We start from the raw sequence: 22,086 nt of genomic DNA, 5'->3' as shown, positions 1-22,086 counted from the left end.
TACGACAAGACTTGTTGTCTCTGTCCGTGCCGCGTTGCATAACCGTAGCGTATGTCGTAACACGAACGCTATCGGTGTTTTCCTGCAGCGCACACGCACAGCGAGTCATCGAATTCCGTATTGTCGTAGTCTGTGGGATTCGTAGTAATTCCTAGGGACCTTCAGCTAAGTTTTCCCTGATATTCACTCACACGTAAAATTCCCCCCGCGGCATCTTTGTTGTTGTGTGGCTGCGGCGTTGCGCAATCGTGAATGAAAGGAAAATCTATTTTCTTATACATTAGAATAGCCACAAGGCGAAACTACGAACGCATGCACCAGATGCGGTGAATTAATAATGGCGCAAACATTTGGTAAATTTAGATGGCGTATTTTCCGCTTGTCCGTGACACACAGAATTAGATTGAGCCATTAGAGTGTTGAAATATTCTCAACGCACACAAAAATGATGAATGGGTTGCATATATATGGAATTTGACATTTGGGTTGCATACATTCAGGATGATTTAGAAACATGGTTAAAAACTTGAAATGTATTTATTTAAATTAGAAATTCAGAGATCGTTTGCGTCTCCTTCTTTCATCTGTAGATTACTTAGAGTAAAATAATTATGTTAAACATCTGCTAATCTTAATCCTATACATACTCAACATTCGCGTATAAAACTCTCATTTCAAAAATAATTGCACACGTAATGAATGAATCTTATTAAAGTAAAAATAGACTTACTGAACATTTGTAACTAGCGGGCAGTCTTAATATTTCTAACAATTTGTTCCCGCGTATTTGCGATCGTTCCTGATACAAATTACTTCACTGGGAGACGATCGACGAACACAAAATGATAAATATAATCATATTAGATACACTAGATAGTCATGGACGCAACATTGCTTGCTATATTATTGTCGTTGATCTTAAAACCTAAACGTTTTATTTTTCTGTATCACTCGGTGTAATGTTCACTTGTGTTAGTAAGATTGATAACTATATCACATTTCTGTCGAATTATCAACTTAAAAGTACTCGGAATAAAATTACTTAAGTGCTATTCTTGGATTCGTGGATTCTTGGTACTGGCAGTACTGGCCCTCTACATTGCAGTTTCCAACGGCTGAGATTTACTCCTGGAGTGTTCGCCCATTGGTTGTAACATGGTCTGATCTTCAGGTTCGAAGTAATCGAAGTTGGTCTCGAGTAGAGCTTCACTCTTACTGCGTGTCTTGCTGGTTGGTAACCCATTGGTGTTCATGCTACCACTGTTGAGGACCATGGGATCAACATATTCAGTACTCTTAGGTCGGTCATGATCATGACTTCTGTCATAGTAGTATTCCTGTGGAGGTGGCACCGTTGGGGGTGGTACCGGACTATGCTGCAGATATTTCTGTTCGTTTGATGGTATACGACTCTTTAGTTCCGCTAGGAAAGTACCAGTGGGACGACCACTTCTAGAGGAACTACTTCCAGCTGTTGATGGAGCTGGTATCTCCTGCTGGTAGTAGTTGTCCAAGGTGTTGGTGGAATCTCTGTTCAAAGGGAGCGTATCCGTGTTGTAGTACTCGCTGGGAGGGTATGAAGGTGGGGTATTCTTGTGGGATGTAACAGGAGGTGATTCATCCTGAATGGAAGCAGCGCGGGAGTTACTGGCAAAAGTTGAATTATCTTTAAAGCCTTCATTCTTAAACGCAAGACTAAAATTTGGTTGTGCGTATTGTGGGTGTTGTTGGGAGGTGAAATTGGGTTTGTGGTATTCGATGGTGGTGTTGTAGCTGAAACTGGACGGATTGGGATTATTCGTTTCGTAGATATCATAGGATTGATTATCTTCTATTGAAGAATTGTACGCGGATTTCTCCATGCTGTCAATGGAACCATTGCTGAGCATCTTTTTGTAATCAGATGCTTTTGTTAAAGTATCAGTTGAACGAGTACTCTGCGAAAGAAAAAAAAACATAAATAAAATCAATAAACAGTTGCATAATATAGTTCATAACATAAACAACATATAATCTTGAAGCTCTTCACGTTACAACACACAAAATACCTGAAATTACTGACATAAGTTTAACACTTGACGAAATTATTTCGTTTTGAGGTGTTGCCACCGACATCTACCGGTAATCATTCCGAATCCGATTCAAATTGTGACTGCGACTAACGAATCAAAAACCACATCTTAAATATGGCTGAATAAAATTGGATATCAGTTGCTTACCAATTGGCCGGTTGTTTTCCTGCCGTATCCAAACTCGGAGAAACCAGTTGTTGATCCCACCGATCTCAGCGAACGCAGACTCTGACGAATGCTATTTCGTCTCTCCAAGCGTTGGGCGTGTCGATACTTTGATTTACTCCACCAGCAAATGATAACAAGCGCCAACAGCAAGAATGCCAGAACTACAGCGGCGATCACAGCAATTGTTACAATGTCACCTCGCCAGACCAATGGATCAATAAACACCTTGGGATCTGCAATACCAAAGAATAAAATTTAATCAAAGCAACAAACAGATCAAATTATCTTACCGATTTCACATATGAAAGGATTTCGTATCTCGCAATTGTCCACTTCCGTTGTTTGATAAGCAAAGGTTGTACAGGAGTTAATCCGATCAATATGCTGCACCCAGACCTTGTCGGAATACAGGTACCATTGTTGTTGCTTCCTCAGGAAGTCATACAACGTCACATAGTTTAGATTTCCTATAATATAGGGCATGGAAGCATTGTCTGCTTGACAGAAAGCCCTTGCTTCATGGAAGGTCATCGGAGCCCCGATATAAATGTAACATGTGTCCCCAACGAGGTCCCAACCTGGTGGGCACTTCAAACCAGTGAGGATGGTCTCATTGTTCATGTAGTAATGTTGATAGTTGACTTCCAATAAACGCGGGTCGTCGTATTGATCTCTGATTCGACCCGCTACTGCTATGGTTGTGTTCACTCCCCAGTAGTTGTAAGTTGCGTCGATTTTGGTTTTCCATACTTCCAAAGTACTAATTGGGAAATAAATAAATTAGAATAAGGTTTTAAATTATTTAATTAGTACGAGGTAATTGCTTACCTGTTGAAGTTAAATCTGAGTCATGCCAAATGCAAGTATCATGCAAAAAAGAGAAACAAACGAGCTATATTAGTAAAATACAACAATTCGACGGCATTCTTCATACGTTGCAAAATTTCCTACTTAACTAATCATTCCTTGTCAATTAAGTACTTTAAATCATTACCAAAGTAATAAATTCTACTTACAATGAACGATTAACCGTTATCATTTCATAATCGTTATCCGGATTAAAGAAAATATTATCCACGTAGTGTTGTCCAGCGGTTCCAGCCACGATTGTTGAACGACTGTCTCGATTGATAGCATAATTACTAAGAAAAATACAAAACATTATTTAAAATCTACTTTTAGTTTAATTTTTAAAACCACTTACTTATAGAAAGAATTATGTGATGTGGTTTGATAAATAGGCAATCGAACTTTATCAAAACCTGACACTTCAAGATTCTGCAACCCAATGTTTCGTTGTACATAGTTGAGCGTGAAATTACTGACAACTTGTTTCAGGACAATGTTGTTTTCGTATCGTGCAAAATTACGCGTGAAATAATTGCGATATATGATAACTTCTTGATACGGAGATGATTGTCGTCCTTCGACGTATAAAGCAGGCAGATTAGTGTTGTTTACAAACAAGTTGTTATGAATATAACCCTTGAGGGATGTTGCTGAACCGCGGGAATCTGCCTTGATTGCCAAACCACCTTGATTTGACTGTATTAAGTTGTTCTATAAAAAAATTAAAAAAATACATATAAAGCAATGGTAAAGAGGTTAATAAATAATAAATTATTACCCTGAAGAAAAGGGTTTGGGTGTTTTGGACATCTACATCAATTGCTGCTTTGCAGGTAGTAAAGTTTCCGTATAATTTCTCGCAATTGCTTCGGAATTGATTCTTGTCTATGGTTACGATGGGGTTTACTTCTCCGGCAGAGACGTAGACTAAACCCCCTTCACGGTTATTCTGTATTACTGAATACGTTATATTATGTTGAACATCACGGTCTGAAAGGGAAACATTTTAAATTTAGTTAAAATTTTAAAAGTGCATTAAAAATAAAACTTACTGAACCCAATTGCGCTTATTGGCAGTGTTACTACTTCAGCAATAAATCCATGCAAACTGCTAGCACCATTCGCAAACAGTTTAATACTCATGCTGGATTCTTTTGTTTTAAACATTTTCTTATCGTCTTTTGACTCCATTGTGATTTTCGTTATAACCTTGGAGGTAACATTATAAATATCACCATCGTATAGTGTAATAAAGTCAGGAATTCCATATTTATTTGTAGAATTAAACAGATTGAACTGTAGTAATCTGAATCCAATTGGTTTCACACTATAGGCACTCTTGAAGATCTTAACGCAGTTCACAGGATGGTTATCGTATTTGTAATAGAGCAAAACCCTTTCTTCAATGCGGATTTCTTTACTGGTGTCGCAGATATCAATCAGCGAGAATAAATTATAAGGTACGTTGATGCCTTTCAGGGGAGTGAATGAAGATTCATCAGCTTCCCGACCTTCTCCGGTTAGTGACAAAACATTTATACCAATTCCCAATGAATTATTCACAATATTATTCGCTAGATTCATGGTGTTTGATGGTGAAATTATGTTGATGCCATGTGAGGCACTATCATTGATATGAACATAGTTGATCTTTGGACTCTTTACAATTGTCTGGATCGCTGGACTTTTTTCGTTGTGAAGGATACCAGCCCCGATAATATTAACGAATTCCAGACTACTTTCTTCTGATTGAACTTCATGGTGACTGTGAACGTCGTGATAGCGGTGCTCAAACATATGACTCTCAAAATCAGGGTGTGCAAATCGTATACCACCCCAATAGTCCTTCTCCTGAATTGGTTTGTCACCGCAGTGGACGAAAACAAACTTGGAATTCCATTTACACCTATGTCTGTGACCATATTGTTGACCGTTTAGTCTGATTGGGCAGTCGTCGTACCGATTTTCTGTGCCTTTGCATTGCAAGGGTTCAGGCCAGGACCAAATTCGTGATAAAGAATTTGAATGGAATTCAATTCTGATGTCGTGATCGAAAAAGGCACTTAGTGAATCAAAACCTAATTCACGACAAACAACTTGAGCATTCCTCTCGGTAAACCTTGGATCACACATTGGGATCCATTGTAAAGTGGTTTTATTAAAATATTCCAAGAAGCCTTCGCTGACATCTTCTTTGTCAGACCGACAATCACGCCCTTTACATAACCTGATGGAATCTGATATCAAATGATACTGTTCCAGTTGTTTGAATCTTACTTGATTGATATCCCTTCTTTCAATGCTTTTGTATTCTGATTTTTGGTTTGGGTCATGTCCAAGAGGTCTCATTGTAATCTCACCTCCTCTATACCCTTGGGCTTTTAGTGTGCCCAATACTAGAATGCCCACATTGGGAGCAAACTCCATCACTACTCCTGGGGCTATACTCAATGTTGTCTTTGGCATGACAGTGATATCAGCTGTAATAGTATAAGGTTTAGCCCTGGGCAACAAAATCAGATCCTTATCCAATCTTCCTCCTAAATTTTCAGGTATTTCTTCTTCGGTGGTACTGAAACCAACGGAATGTGAACCCATTACGTCATCTTCAGTCAAATAAGGTCTAAACAAAGCAACGGCGTGATTGTTCCAATCATCAAAGTCAAATATTTGTTTTGGATATCTTTTTCATTCGTGGTACCCCACCAGTTTTCTCTGATGTCTAAATCGTTTCTAAGTTTAGCAGTTTTGATACCCGCTATAAGTTGGTAATCTTGACCATTATTCGCGAATAAGTTTCGATTTATCCGTACTTTTTGTATGCCTTTAAAGATAATCACACTGGTAGGTGTATTTGATAGTTGTAATGTGCCAAATCCTCGGGTTAGTGATAAAAATTTGTTGTTCTTCAGTTCATTGTAAACAAACCTAGCTGGGACTTCTCCCAAAATCTCTGATTGACTGTCACTGCTAAATTCAACCATGTGACGACCATTGTTACCCTTAATTTGATTATTTCTTATCTTCAATTTCTTCTCCATACCTTTAATGGCTATCAAACTGGTTTTGCATTTGTTTTCCAAGAACTGCGAGTTTGTAATGTTTACAATTGCAAAGTGACCATCAATGGTAATACCAAACTTGTTGTTATTTCTCCAGGTATTGTTATCCATGTAGATAGAATGGGTAAAGTTTTCATTATATTGCCAGACGTAAGGTAGAGACACATCTAAACCATCCCCACGGTTTCTTTCAATCGTATCATCTTGTAAAATATAATGGAATAAATTGTTGGAAGCCCTCATATCTCTTGAAAACTGATAGATACCCTTCCCGTTATCTGTTATCAAAGAGTTGTTGATCATGAAAGTAATCTCGGAAATATTGCTTTTATGCAGGTCCCAATGTGGTGAGTGAGTGAAGAAAGCTTCTTCTTTGTTATGAGATATCTCACAATTTAAAAACTTCATAGTTTCATTAGCTTTTCTCAAGAAGTGATCTCCAAGTTCATTAAGGTATCTGTTGTAGTATGATGTGTGGACACCGTAGTTGTTTCCTCGAATTTTTGTGCTGTGAACCGTCAACGTCGGAATGGGACCTTTTACAATTCGATTATAAACATCTTGTACTGGCGCATTGATATAACTCAGGACAATAACTGCACCTCCCAAGCTGTTGGAACCACTATCATAATCAATGATAATCCCGTGACTGCTAGAAGTTGTGGGGAATACTGTAAGGTCCCGATTTGCGCTCCAAATTGCAGACATGTTATTATAACTCAGCGCGTCATGAATCCAAATAGTCTCAGTGCTTCTATTCTGTATGGTATTAAGTAGTTGAATGCCTAGAACATATCCCGGCTGGCAGTAGAATTTGTAAGACCTTCTAATGGCATCACCAGCTACAGGTGAAGTGATCAAATACCAGGTTTTACCATGAGTCATCTCCACAACGTTTGTGTCTAATTCATGTGGAATCCAGAACGATTGCGTGTACTTGGCATCCAGTTCTTCATCAATGGTATTAAACCATCCTGCAAGTTCCCTTTGTTGTAAACCAGTCAACGCTGGATTGTGTTGAATTCCGAAATAATTGCCCTCGATTAAACTGGCTTGCACTTTTAAACCCAGCTGCTTGAAACTTATCCCCGCACCTTTGTTGTTTGAGAATTCCGAGTTCTTCACTACATTCACATTTTCTTCACCGTAGATGTCACTGTACATTACACCGAGACCATCGTGATAATTATCTTTCACTTTAATGCTATCGAAGTTATGTCGAGCAAAATCAATCTGCAAAGCTGGTTTAAAACTGTTTGTGGCAAAATCTAATAAACCCGCTTTTTCTATGGTGATAAATTGAAGATCTGCACGTTTTGAAAGAACACTAAACCTCACTCCAGCCCATGAAGTATCATAGCATCTCACACCTACGTCGTTTTCGTGAGTGCAGGAGTTTTCAAAGTCGCCTAACCTTTCTGCTTTACACTTTGTAATGTCTGTATCGAATTCGTCACACTGCACATTGGTCAAGATGGGTTTCTCAGACGTCCCAGCATCTGGAATTTCATTAGGTTCCAAAAACCAATCATCCGGGTTTAGGACCAAGCCTAATTGATGACATACAAGTGCAGCATCGATGATATTCCAGCCGTAGTTACACACCGTCCCCCATTCGTTGTTTATTTTGACTTGCAGACGTCCTTCAATGGCTTCCTTACCGCCAAGAAGTCTAATTGGTATTTTACTTTCCACCTCAATTATTTCCGTCTCTGGATTAAACTCGACATCACCATCAAGTGAAGTATTGGTTTCTGGAGGATGCATGATTTCTTCCTTGAGAGTAAAGCGTATACTATCAGGATATCTTCCTCTAGCTTCCAGGGATCCCCCAATCATCATACCAATCCCTGGTGGGAATTTTATAGTCACCCCTGGTTCCAAAGTAAGTTTCCCACCTGGTCGGACAGATATATCTCTTTCGACGACATAATCCCCTGGATGAAGAACTTCCTCTCCTTCTATCTCTCCTCCAATAACGTTAGAATTTTGATTTACAAAGCGAGGAATATACAATTCATGGGAGCTTATCCTCTTTGTCATGTAGTTTGTATTGTGTAGCAAATAAGGAACAAATGTAAGTCTTGCTAGGTTGTATCTATCATATCGATGGAACAATCTGTGGAATATCTTCTCGTCATCACTGAATCCCAACCAGTTAAAACTGCAGTTGATGACTTTGCTTTGATCTTCAAGATGGCTGCCTATTTCGTATTTTGAGCGTGGATTTTCAATTATATTTCTAAATATCTTCACATTGTAAGATCCAACAACTAATGGTGCAGCAACTCTACTCCTGGGTATTAATTTAGAAACAGAACCGTCTTCCGGAACGAACGGTTCGGATATATAATTATCCTGCACGAAATTTTTAGTAAACAACAGATGTTGGGTTTCGGAATATGGAGATAAAGCCATATTACACACAAACAGTCCAGAATTCTTCCGGAAGTAATTATTTTGCACGTGCAGGTTGGTTTTCAAGAAGTTAAACTCCTCTAACGGTTTGTTTTTGATAAGTAGTTGTCCAAAAGTTCCTTCGAGGAAGTTGTTAAACTCAATGTATCCATCCAAATTCAAAGCCGGTTTAATTTTGATGGAAATCTTTTGGTTTCTTAGAAACATGTTGTGACCAATCTGTAAACTCGTGGATACGTTACTGGACAACCAACAACTTAATACCTCCAAGGCGTCATTTAGATTTTCTTCAAAGGTGTTCCCTGTTATATTCACATAAGATAACCCGCAATAGTTTCCGTGTAATATCCCAATATCTAAGTTTTTCACAAATGTAGAATATTGTACAATCGTTGTTTGGTTCACAACAATGTACTCAGTTTCCTTTGTCTGATTAAGCCAGATAGCAATACCATATCCCTTGTTACTGCTGATACTACTTCGGGAGATATTGCGGGCACCACCTGTGTAGGTCACGTTGATCCCATCTCCTTCATTAAAGGAGATTCTTGAGCTTGTTACATTCACGTCACCTACACCACTGGTAACATGCACACCCGCAGCGTATTTGTTCTTAGAGATGCTTGAATCGTGAATGTGTAACTGGGATCGTAGGTTATCAAAAGCTATACCTCGTCCTTCGTTCTCAAAGATATCAGAATGAGTAACATTGAGGTCGTAACCTTTATCCAAGCCGGAAGTTAATCTCATATACAGGAACATATTTAAATAAGCTTCCGCGGTAAATTTTAGGTAGATCTGGTTAGAAATAGTGGTGACAGACTGAGGTCGTGTGTTGTTCCTGATGTTGAATGAGGTGATAAGTCTATGACTGGTTGAGCTTCCATCGTAGACTTCGATTCTGGCAGTGTTGTTACGATCTGTCTGCGCTCGAAGAAAGTGCAGTGTTATTTTATGGCCGTATCTGGTAGTGAAGACTTTGCTGCAATGTTTTTGCTTGTTAGTGAAGATGGTTTGATCCATAAACCCTTGGATAGGAAAAGTTTGCATGGATGATGTGGCAAGAGTGCAAAAATCAGAGATATCTGACTTGTCGAGGTTTTCATCAGGGCGTTCTTCATTGTGTACGTAGTGGATACCATCAGCACCATTTTCTGATATGTTACAATGACTAATGTGGGCTAAACCAAAACTGGAGTTTACAAAAATACCATGACCGCGATTTTCCCGCACGCGACAATCCTGAATTGTAATTGGGGCTTCTGGACGTGTAATATTGATACCATTATAAGCTGAATTTGTTACTTCAAAGTGTTTCATCATTGGTGGAACTCCAAGAACTTCAACTGCACTGGTGGTATTATGATCTCTACCGTTACCCGCATATTTAATTGTTACATATTCCAACTTGGACACAGACGTTGGTACGTAGAGGGTGTTTTGAAGTGTTAGGATTTTATCACTGACTGCGTTTTCAAAGCGGATGCCTCGCCAGTAAGCAGAAGGGTTTTCGTGACGTGGTAGACATTGAATCCCGAGGTCTGGATGGTAGTCGCATACACCTGAACCCATCTGGCGATTACCCCATTCGCATTCGTAGAGTGTGGCTTCACTTCCCCGACATTTGGGTTCCTCGAAAAGAAGGCGGGGACGCAGTGGCATTTGGCGGTCGTGCCACATAAAGAAGGTACCCCCTTGGAAACCCAATTGGCGACAAGCAATACTCATGTCAGCCATTGTCCAACTATTAAAATCAATTGATAACAATCATTATAAGTGTTTTATTCAAATCTAAATTACGGGGACTCACTTGCGTGAATTTGTGCATACGCTTCGCCATTCGCCGTTGTGCTTGATTTGTAGGCGACCGGCGAGGATGGAGGGCCCATCAACGAGTCTGACATCCGGTGGAAGAATGTCGGTCTCCTTGGGTTCCTTCGCAGCGGTAAAGGTAATACGTTCACGTTCATTTCCCTTCAAAAACAAAAAACAAACAGTTAAACTCATATTGTGTTTTGGTTTGTAACTCAACACATCATGCCTAAAATGAAAGGCGCGCATTTCTAAACGGTTTTAAACGGAGCGTGACTTTTCACCGTCGTCTTGGTGGTCCCTGTGGTTGCGAGAGAAAGAATCAAAATAGTATTACACCGAGTAGAATTTATTATACCCTTTTGGGGCACTTTAAAAGCAATATTGTCTTGTCCCACTTAAATATCCATCTATTTTGGGTAAATTGTCGTTGATTATTTACAAATTGATCCAAATCACCGTTTGATGTAATGAAGATGATAAAAATCACAATCACGATGACCGCAAAAGGCATTGACCTCCGCATTGCTGGAAAACAGAAGAAAGGAAGTGGGTACGCTATGGTGCTACACATCGGTACCATCAGTACAGAAAAAATGCATGCACACAGAAACAATAACAGTCTATTTAAGAATAATTTTACATTGTATCTTAACAAGTAATAAATCACATTTTACCGTTAAAATTTCCTCTTAAAATGTTTCAATTTCAAAATGTCATTTTATGGCAGCATTAATTAATTCCTCGCGGCTGAAAGTAGCATGAAGTAAGAAAAGAAGGAGTAAAAGTGATTCATCTTAATGTATCTTAAATGAGTTGATACCTTGAGTAAGAAACTTAAGTGACTCTCTTGGTCTACATAAACAACACACGCGCAGTAAACGCTACTACAAAATGACTCATAATTATGACGATTTTTTCCAGCATTTCTTCAACATTTTCGTAAAAAGTTGACGTGCGTGCGTCCTTGTGGTCTTGCGTGATGATGCATTTTTAAACTCTTACACCGAAGTACAATTTAATTGTCAATGCATTTTTAAGCGTGCCAACCCAAAAAACAAACAGTAAAAGCATAAATAATTACGATTTTCTAGTTTTAAACTTAAACAATAGAAATCTTTTACATAATTTGGCACTATTTTTGTATATTTATTTCTATAGAATGCGGAATTTATCAGAGCATCACGTCGGTGTGCGGTGATCGGTTGTAAATTGTATTAATTAGCAAATTGTTGAACTGAGTCGTATAATTAGTTAACCGACGCATGAAGAACTTCAGGCCGTGGAATAACACGAAAAACAACGGCAATAACAGCAAACAAGTTATGAATGAATCAGAATCAGTGAATGTAAAAATCCTGATAGTAATTCTTATTTAATTTCAATTCTAACAATGAGTATTGCAGAGAATTGCAGCGTTGATGAAATATAAATGCATTGATTGTGCATAACGTATAGCGAGTGTTGAGCGCAAAACAGATGCCGGCCTTGGCTTAAATACCAACAAGAGTGGAAGTATGTGCAACAAAGAAATAGATATAATGGGGAACTAATACTGTACAGATTTTACAGGAGCGCCGCCGGAGGCTGGCTGTTTGCACAAAAATACACGCGCACGTTTGTTTTAATTCATGATGATGAGGAATGATTATGACGTAATTCAGTTAATAAACGCGTAGTGAAAGAAAATTGCCGTCTGCCCTTTGCACTCAAGGTTAAGTCAAATTGTAATTAATCTGACAACTCATGCTTTCATCACATACGGTGAATTATTTCTGGAAATAAGCTGAAAAAGTTCATAATTTCTCCTTACAAATGATTGCAGAAAGAAATATGTTTCCATTAGCTTTAAGCACTTAAGTGATGTGACTTAATAAACCTAATAAATTGCATCAAGAGTGCAATAATCTAAAGATTAAACTTGATTGAATTATATTTCTTAATGGGTACTTTTCATTAGTTTACTCATTATGTAATTAATTAATAAACATCGTTTAAATTTAAATAGGCAAAAAGACTGAGTAGTTTTGTGACACATTTCTATGGTATTTTGTGGAGACAAGTATTTCATTATACTTTCAAATGGTTAAGCAGGGAACGGAATATGGTTTCCTTTTCCGGTTGCATTGAATGATGCCAACATCGTTGTCTTTTTGTTCGTTTTTTAATCAAATGTATTGTGTTCATGTTTCACTTGTGGTGTTGCAGTTCATTGGGTGGAGTGTTGCATCACAATTGAATAGCTTTCAAAGGTAAGCGCAGTGAATGAAATTAGTTACTGCAGTATTTGTATTCGCGAGTATCTCGTAAACTAAAAGCGATAGTAAGTACCTCGTAAATTAAAAAGGATAGTAATGAGCGGATTGAAGATTATGAAAGTTTTGAAAATTCTTTATAAGATAAAATAATAAAATAATTAAATTTCGTGAGGTAAACGTTCCAAAATCGTGATTAAAAGTGGTGAAAAGAACGAATACCTTTATAACTAATTCTCAGAGCTTCTCTTTCTTTTTCAATTCAAAGTTTGATGGGAACTAGCACAGTGTCGTATACAGAAGAAACAGGAACAGTGCATTCTACTGCTAAACAGTAAATACTATCTACGTAGTTAACGGCTAGGAAAACAAATGCTTAAATTATAACTTTAAGCGTTTATCACTTCCAATCACCTTGAATATTTCAGAAAAATCTAATTATTAAACCTTTAATAATCAAAAAGTGAGCAAATTTGATTCCAAATTAAATCGCAAGTTGCAAATGAAAGCCTGTCAGGATGAGGTGAAATTCAGGTGTTGCAATGATGATTACAACAAGAAACAAATAATCATAATAACAAGAAGAATAGACACAATCGTAAATGGCGGATGACGCTAATAAACTTAACAATAAAATAGAAGAGAAACAAAAGCACCTCGAGTACATTGAGTACATTCAGATTAAGAAATTGTTGGAATACGTAACGAAATAATATAAATCGTGCAATAATTTACCCACCAAGTGATACAAATCATTTAGAAACAAGTTGACGGAGTAATACACTTATTATTTAAATAAAAACTAATCACCCAGTATATTTTATATGTTTAATTCGTATGAATAATGAAGAAAACAATGAAATAATTACTAAAATACTGTGAATTGTAATTATATCTTTGCATTGTAATAATTTAAGTACTTGTAATGCTTCTCTTGTAATTACATCAATATATTTAATAAAGTTCAATAACTTGTATGAATTTTAATATTTTCTACCGGTATTGCCCTGTATAAAAATATATTCATACATCACGTCCGCGGTATTCGTGATTCGTGCCTCTTCACACAACAGGTAACACCGATTATCCAGGTTAAGAAGTGTGTAACTCCTGTAATCGTAATCATTGTGTGCGTTGCTCTGGTTTGTCGATTACCGACAAGCGTTTGTTGCAATTTTTCCTCTTTAATATTTTTTAGCATGAGCATGAATTCGTAATACTGTTATATTTACTCGTAATTGATTGCATTTTATAAATTTCAATTTGCTCGTATATCACTCAACATTATTTACTTGTATATTTCGCAAATTGTTTTCGAATTTCGAATTCCTTTACAGTTAGAATTGTTATTTCTAGTGCTTCTTTGTTATTTTACTGCCTTGGTTTTAGATGGTTGCACATGGTATATACGTGCAACATAAAAAAAGATAATGCCTTCCGTGTGCCGTATGGTCGGATGATCGCTGGTCGCTGGTAGACGTTCCAATGATGGGCTCTCGGATCATCGTTCTGTGAATGTGAACGCACATTCTTGCGCATCGTGCCACAGCCAGGCGTTATTATGAGAAATTTGTGAGGTGAATACTAACCACACAACTTGGTTAATATTTTATGTGGTCTAGGGACCCCTTGCTACTTGCTACATCGTATGCTATGACTTTACGATGATAGCAACGGAATACTCGCACCATTTTTTACGGGTTGCGCGATAAAACACAACACGGAAAACAGTTCCTACACAATAATTTGGTTATTGTATTAAATGCTCGTAATGTAATACAGGTTCTTTTTTGTTTAACTCGATTACATTCCGCTCGTTTTGTCTACTGATAAGACATTTAGTTAGCACACACACACAATCTTATCAATTATAAACATTACCAACATAGCGAACATACACTTGATAAAAACTAAATGTATGAGGGTGTGAAAACATAAATTGTTTCGATTTAAAGCAACTCATTCTTTAAAGAAACCTAAATTAAAACTAAGCTTGTTACACTTGACGATTCGATTGTTCAACACGGTGTTCGTGATTCGTGACAGAAACAAAAGTGTCATTAGTATCACATTGTTCCATTTTAATTGAATTTTTGAACTGTACATCTACCAGATGAAAAAAACAACGACAATTAAACAAATATTAACGCGACAAATTTCAGACATCAATGTGAAAGTGTGAAACTTTCTTTTGTGGACGCCAAATAACAAAGAAAATTTGTTTCTTTCTCAGTTAATTTATTCCAAGTTTGTATTGTGAATTTTAGATGCATTTATTGATTTTTCTAGAACTAGGTGAACGTGTTATATGAAATGAAAACTAACAACTTTGCCCTCTCACAGTTTAATTACGAGTTTTGTTCAAATGTTTACTTTTTATTTTATTTGATAAAGATTAAATACTTTATTAAAAATCTCGGGTCACGCCGTAAAAATGCGCACGCTCAAATGACTCAAATCAAATAACCTAGTTTAACCTGTTTCACAGTAGTATAGAAATTTAAACAGAAAATATACGTGACAATACTACAGACTACAAAAAACTGTGTTCATAATCAATGAATCATTGAAATTCCAGGTACATAATATAAATTCCAAAAATATTGGTTTAGGAAACGATTATAATTCTTTTACTCGAACTTTCTTCCGGTGATTTGTTGATTTGATGATTCAACACTAATTCCAGGTAATTTTCAAAGCGTTTTATAATTATATAATGATGAGATTTGTTTCTAATAACATTTAGTGGTTAAAACGCCTAACAAGGTCAAATTTTGTCTATTTAAACCATAAACAGTTATTGCAACGATTGTACGAATGAATTAAAACGTGACTAAAAACAAAATTGCACATTCTGCAATCAAATACGCGCTTTAAAAGTGACTCACAACATATACTCAGTGTTTCACTTATTCATCACAATTGTGCAATTAAATGATTCAATAAAAATTGATTTGGTTGTACTTACCACAGCTGTAAGCACTCCTCGAACGGTAACACCAATTTGCGGCACCACTCGCACCTCCACCCCGGGTTCAATAATTACTTCCGCTTTCTCTTCGACAATTAAGTCATTTTTCAGTAGATAAGGGCTCTTGCTGCGTTCGAACACAATTCGGTCGTTAACAATCGTCCCACCTGCATGTTCAGTTACACCTCTGGATATATCCTTATCCTGATCTAACTCGCGATGCTCCATGAAATCAGAATTGGAGTTTGAAGTTTCGCTGACGCTTTCGGAACGTCCTCCTGCGTGAAGATTATCATAATTTTGATCTGGATTGATTTCAGATTGTACTGGATTCGGAGTCACGTCTATATTTGTATTTTCACGGTTTTCAACTTGTACAGGTACTTCTGTAGCCGCAGGATGATTGGCAATAACAGGAGTTAAAGGATTTTGGTTATAATCGTATTGGTTATAGTTGTTACGGTTGTAATCGTCTTGATTTCGATTAAAATTGTGCTGATTTTGTCCGTAATCATTGTTACCATTCTGATTTCTGCCATAATCGTGCGTATTCCGATTGTAATCATTTATATTTCGATTGTAGTCATCTCTACCATCATTTGTATTATAATTGTTTATATTTCGGTTATAATCATAATTATTTCCGGGATTATTCCCACTTGGTCGGTTGGGATCTCTGTTATCGTCATAGTTGTATCGATAATTTGGATTATAGTCCACCTGTGCACTCACCACCAGTATAAAAGTCCACACTAGTAAAAATAACGTTCTTTGCAAATTTAAGGGTCCAAATATTGAAAATTTCTTATTTATTCGCACCATTTTCACGTAGACGTGTTTATTTTTCACAAATATACCAACAATCTTTACATTTTAGCACCTGTTAACTTTGCAAACTTTATTTAATCACTAAACACTCGTTTTGTGTAACATTGACTAAATCAATAAAGTGATAATGTTCTGATAAGATAAAATGAGATAATGAATCATCATTTAGGTATTAATCAATTTATTTTGTAGTTTTACTACAATCTGCGAATGATTGTATTGCCTTTTCTTATTGTGTTGCGATTGTTTTCGATATTTAGGTTTGTGTGTTGTGCAATCAAATCCGAAACTTGTTGGCGATGCTGTGCACACTCACTTTCCTATGCGATCGTCGAAATCACGCACGCTTGAACTTTTTTTTCCTTCTTCTGCTCTTGCTTGCATGCCCAAAACAAACGCACTAAGTTATGTCAATACAACAACACGCACCACGCATCTTTTCTTCGCTAGATTTTCGAATTCAATGCAGCAGGCGCACCTCGCATGAATTCACTCCTCTACACGCGAAAAATCAATAGTTTTCCACGGCGAATCGATGTCGAGGGACGCGTTCTGCCGCGGTTTTCTTAACGGTCGCGAACAAAAGCGCGGCGTCGTCTTCGTGCGCGTTTCTTGCGCGCCGTGCTTCAAGACTAGCGTCCGAGAAGAGCTTGATCGCAAGGCGCGGTTCTCGCCGTGGCGCGGATGGCGCTTTTACAACGTAAAAAACGCGCGCGTCACGTGACCGCCTGCTCGACCAGGTACAACCAGGTAACAAACGCCCCACCAAGCGCGCTCGCACGTTTTACTTTTTACCTGCGACTATGCGCTCCGACGCACACGTATGCTCGTACAGGTGGAACAGGTGGGAGCGCGAAAAGATTCAAATAGAAGCTATTCACAGGCAACACGTTAAACACTATTTGTCTATTATTTTACTATTTAGCTTCACTCGTTTGTTTAAAACTATAATATTACGGCAGAGTTGTTATCTTTGAGGTGTATGCGGTTCATGACCGCAATCCCGACTGCTAGTAATAATTGACGAATGCAGTTGTGCAATTTAAAGTTATGAGTATGGACGTTAATTGTGCGTAGGTCGATCTTTAATTGCTACCATAATACGTGTTGACTCATGGTTCCCCCAAATCTAGCATCATTATCTAGCACTTTACTAACTATTTCCTTATTCATATCACAGACAGTTAATCTTTAAAGCAAGCAGCAAATGAAACACATTAAAAAGTCATTAAATGTTAAGTTTCATAACTTTTAAAAATGGTGTATATGTGGTTGCCTACGTCATGTGCACATCAACCCGCCAGGCTGTATATAACCTAATTCACAAACGTGTTTTTAAAAAGTTAAGTTCTTCTGTTGTTATTAAATATTGTTGGAGAATAATGTCTGAATCAGCCTTCGCGAAATATACGAAGAAATCGAAGAAGCACAAAAAGTCTAAGAAGTCATCTGTGCTTTTGAATGGAACATCCGACGAGAAAAAACTCCTTTCTGGAATTGCAGAAGTCTTGGAAGATGAATTCAAACTTTCATCTCCGAAACAAAAGTTACCCAAAAAGAAAAAGCAACGAAAACTTATATCAACATTAGCTAATACTGACAACTCTATAAAATCCCCAATTAGTGATGCCAGTACTCCAAACTCCAAGAGAATTAAATTACATCATGAAGAAATGGTAAATTCAGAATCAGGTGATGTTGAAGAGTCTACAAATGTTGTTAGTTTACTGAACACAGCCAGTTCTACTGGAGAAAAAGCAAAAAAGTTGTTAACATGGATGCTTTACCCTTTGCAAATGAATACTTTCTTTGAGACTCATTGGGAATCACAACCTGTACACATTATAAGAAATCAGGCAAACTATTTCAACTCACTGCTTACATCCAAAGACATTGATTTGATGCTGAGAGAACATCCACTGTTTTTTGGTAGAAATGTTGATGTTGTTGAATATAGAGATGGAGTTAGACACACAATGAATCCTGAAGGGAGGGCTACACCCTCAATTGTTTGGGATGCTTATGCACAGGGTTGTTCTGTTAGGATTCTCAATCCTCAAACTTATAATGACATTGTTCATTTTGTGCTAGCTACTTTACAGGAGTATTTTGGTACAATGGTAGGAGCTAATGTATATTTGACACCAGCTGGCTCACAAGGATTTGCTCCACATTATGATGATATTGAAGCATTCATCATTCAACTTGAAGGTAGAAAACATTGGAAACTGTACAAACCCTTGTGAGTTTATTAAAATTCCTGTTAATGTAATATTTATTTTATAATGTGTTTATTTCAGACTTGATGCTGATAACTTGGCACGTGTTTCAAGCAAAGATTTCTCCCGTGATCAGCTGGGTCCTCTTGTTTTTGACGCTGTGTTAAACGCCGGAGATATTATTTATTTTCCACGTGGAATGGTACACGAGGCAAAGACTTTACCTGACGAACATTCACTACACATGACGATTTCTTCTTATCAGCGTACCTGTTACGCTGATTTAATGGAAGTCTTGCTTCCAAGTGCCTTGCAATCAGCTTGTGAAACAGACATTGAATTTCGTAGAGGTTTACCTTTACAATACCTAAAACATGTAGGTGTGACGTCTTCTTCAAAGCAAACACCTGAGCGTATTGCAATTCTAAAAACTGTTCAACATTTGTTCCTTAAAATAGCGAATAATTTAAATGTTGATGAAGCAGCAGATGTGCTGGGACGTAAATTCATGCACGACGCTATGCCACCAGTGCTGGATTTAGCAGAGAAACATTGTTCGTCCCGATTGGATGGAGATAAGATGATAGATGGGAAAGTTATTAATAGAATGAAAATATCTTTAGACACGCAAATTCGCCTCACACGATACTATGCATGTCGTTTTGTGAATGAAAACAATCACGGCGTTTTATATTTCTCAACTCAGAATGCAAGAGTCTATCACGGGGAAGAAGAGCAATTCATATCTGTGGATATGGAATTCGGAATTGTAATTGAGATCCTACAACTGCATTATCCTGACTTTGTACCAGTACATCTGTTCCCGATTGAGGAGAAAGAAAAAATGCTTGATTTGTTAATGCAGCTTTGGGATTATGGTATTATTGCCACCAACAAACCTGTTGCTTAAAAGCGAGCTGTTTATTATTGCGATTATGAGTATCTAATGAAAATAAATGTGATTGTTATCAATTGAATCAAATAAACTTGATTTACAGCATCAATAGTTGAGTTTATCTAATCACCACGTATATAACGTTTGGGATCTTTTGTATCATAGCCATAACTCCTCCCGAATCTTTGTATGTCTCCAGGGACATGACCGGAATATCCTGGCAACTGTCCTACACTCCGGTGGTACTTTTCTGATGATTGTTGTAGTAAAGGTGGGTCTGGTCGAGAAGTCCTGGTTGGAACCCAGGAGGTATCCAGTCTGGATCGGTAATTACAACAGAAATCGTACGTTGACGTGTTTAATGGCTCCTCGTATACATCTCCTAATGTTGTATTACATCGTGGGATATTTGGTTGAAACACATATCGATGTTGCACTTGAAAAGATCGACACATGGCATCCATTTTAATTTGTTAAGATTCACACAAAAATTTAGAAGTATTATCTGTTTTATGACATTGTCAATATTTATTTGAGTCTGTTTGTGATTGTTGTCCTGATCACTATAAAAATTAAAAAGAAAATATGTGAAATATGCCTTATTAGAAAACATGGTGTGGAAAACACCCTATATCTCCTTAACTATTTCATTTTATTTGAGTTTTTCACCGCCATTTTATAGTTTAAGAGACACACTACACAATACATGCTATTTTAATCCGCTAAACATTCTGGAAGTGCCTTAAAATGCCCTTCAAACATTGGCCTTTTTTGGAAATTTTGAAAACATGCTGTGGAAAACTCCCTGTATCTGGCAAACTAATACACTTTTTCCGAGTTTTTCTCCGCCATTTTATAGTTTAAGAGACGCTCTACACAATACATGCAATTTTAATCCGCTAAATATTCTCGAAGTGCCCAAAATGCCCTTCAAACATCGGCCTTTTTGGAAATTTTGAAAACATGCTGTGGAAAATACCCTGTATCTCGCAAACTAATACACTTTTTTCGAGTTTTTCACCGCCATTTTATAGTTTAAGAGACGCTCTACACAATACATGCCATTTTAATGCGCTAAACGTTCTGGAAGTGCCCTAAAATGACCTTCAAACATCGGCCTTTTTTGGAAATTTTGAAAACATGCTGTGGAAAACACCCTGTATCTCGCAAACTAATACACTTTTTTTGAGTTTTTCACCGCCATTTTATAGTTTAAAAGACGCTCTACACAATACATGCCATTTTAATGCGCTAAACATTCTCGAAGTGCCCAAAAATGCCCTTCAAACATCGGCCTTTTTGGAAATTTTGAAAACATGGTGTGGAAAACACCCTGTATCTCGCAAACTAATACACTTTTTTGAGTTTTTCACCGCCATTTTATAGTTAAAGAGACGTTCTACAATATACAAGCCTTTTTAATGCGCTAAACGTCCTGGAAGTGCCCTAAAATGCCCTTTAAACATCGCCCTTTTTGGAAATTTTGAAAACATGCTGTGGAAAACACCCTGTATCTCGTAAACTATTACACTTTTCCCGAGTTTTTCACCGCCATTTTATAGTTTAAGAGACGCTCTACACAATGCATACTATATTAATGCGCTAAACGTTCTGGAAGTGCCCTAAAATGCCCTTTAAACATCGCCCTTTTTTGGAAATTTTGAAAACATGCTGTGGAAAACACCCTGTATCTCGTAAACTATTACACTTTTTCCGAGTTTTTCACCGCCATTTTATAGTTTAAGAGACGCTCTACACAATGCATACTATATTAATGCGCTAAACGTTCTGGAAGTGCCCTAAAATGGCCTTTAAACATCGCCCTTTTTTGGAAATTTTGAAAACATGCTGTGGAAAACACCCTGTATCTGGCAAACTAATACACTTTTTCCGAGTTTTTCACCGCCATTTTATAGCTTAAGAGACGCTCTACTCAATACATGCCATTTTAATGCGCTTAATGTCCTGGAAGTGCCCTAAAATGCCCTTCAAAAATTGTTATTTTTTTACGTTTTTTTTAATTTTGGGTCGTGAAACGGACAAATTTTTATTTCAACATTCTTTATTCTGCAAAACTTGAAATAATTTATAACATTTTTTGTCTGAAGAACAGGGTCGAACTTTTTAAGTTAAAATATTTTTGGCCGAAGAACAGGGCCGAACTTTTTGTGTTAAAATTTTTTGGGTCGAAGAACAGGGCCGAACTTTTCAGTCAAAAATTTTTCGGCCGAAGAACAGGGCCGAACTTTTTAAGTTAAAATTTTTTGGCCGAAGAACTTTTTTTCCTGCGAAATCAAATTAAACTTTGAACGCTAATAACTCCTGAACTAAAAGGGCTAGAAGGGAAAGGACGGCAGATTCTTGACCCTTGAAGGATTCTCTACAAGATAGGCTATTAAAAACAGCCCTTTTTTTTCTGCTCAAAACTGAAAAAAGTGCAAAGAGTTATCGAGTTATTAGCCTTTAAAGTTTTTAATTGCGATTATCTCTTAAACTAAAAGGGCTAGAACTGAACGGACTTCAGGCCCTTAATCCAT

The 22,086-nt window shown here is 37.3% G+C and overlaps 2 protein-coding genes across 2 annotated transcripts; one reads left to right on the top strand and one right to left on the bottom strand.

Annotated features, from left to right (window-relative positions):
- Window positions 1–518: 518 nt before the first annotated feature.
- bark (protein bark beetle) lies at window positions 519–17,178 on the bottom strand. Its single transcript, XM_065301997.1, is given in 11 exon segments — window positions 519–1,937; window positions 2,220–2,473; window positions 2,531–3,000; window positions 3,069–3,083; window positions 3,257–3,382; window positions 3,445–3,800; window positions 3,868–4,079; window positions 4,142–5,764; window positions 5,767–10,313; window positions 10,380–10,543; window positions 15,605–17,178. Coding segments are annotated over 11 exon segments (9,435 nt in total). The 5' UTR covers window positions 16,430–17,178; the 3' UTR covers window positions 519–1,094.
- Window positions 17,179–17,620: 442 nt separating this feature from the next.
- On the top strand, window positions 17,621–19,658 carry NO66 (Bifunctional lysine-specific demethylase and histidyl-hydroxylase NO66). The gene is made up of 2 exons (XM_065301999.1): window positions 17,621–18,677; window positions 18,736–19,658. Exons 1-2 carry the CDS (start codon window positions 17,668–17,670, stop codon window positions 19,562–19,564), a joined length of 1,839 nt encoding a protein of 612 aa, XP_065158071.1. The 5' UTR covers window positions 17,621–17,667; the 3' UTR covers window positions 19,565–19,658.
- Window positions 19,659–22,086: the final 2,428 nt, after the last annotated feature.

The sequence above is a fragment of the Atheta coriaria genome, unplaced genomic scaffold (assembly GCF_025399875.1).
Source record: "Atheta coriaria isolate IRGN ID8LTWV9N9 unplaced genomic scaffold, Caltech_Dcor_3.1 hic_scaffold_5_pilon, whole genome shotgun sequence".
Lineage (NCBI taxonomy): Eukaryota > Metazoa > Arthropoda > Insecta > Coleoptera > Staphylinidae > Dalotia > Dalotia coriaria.
The sequence above is the reverse complement of the archived record's forward strand: the minus strand, read 5'-3'. Positions and strand labels throughout refer to the sequence as shown.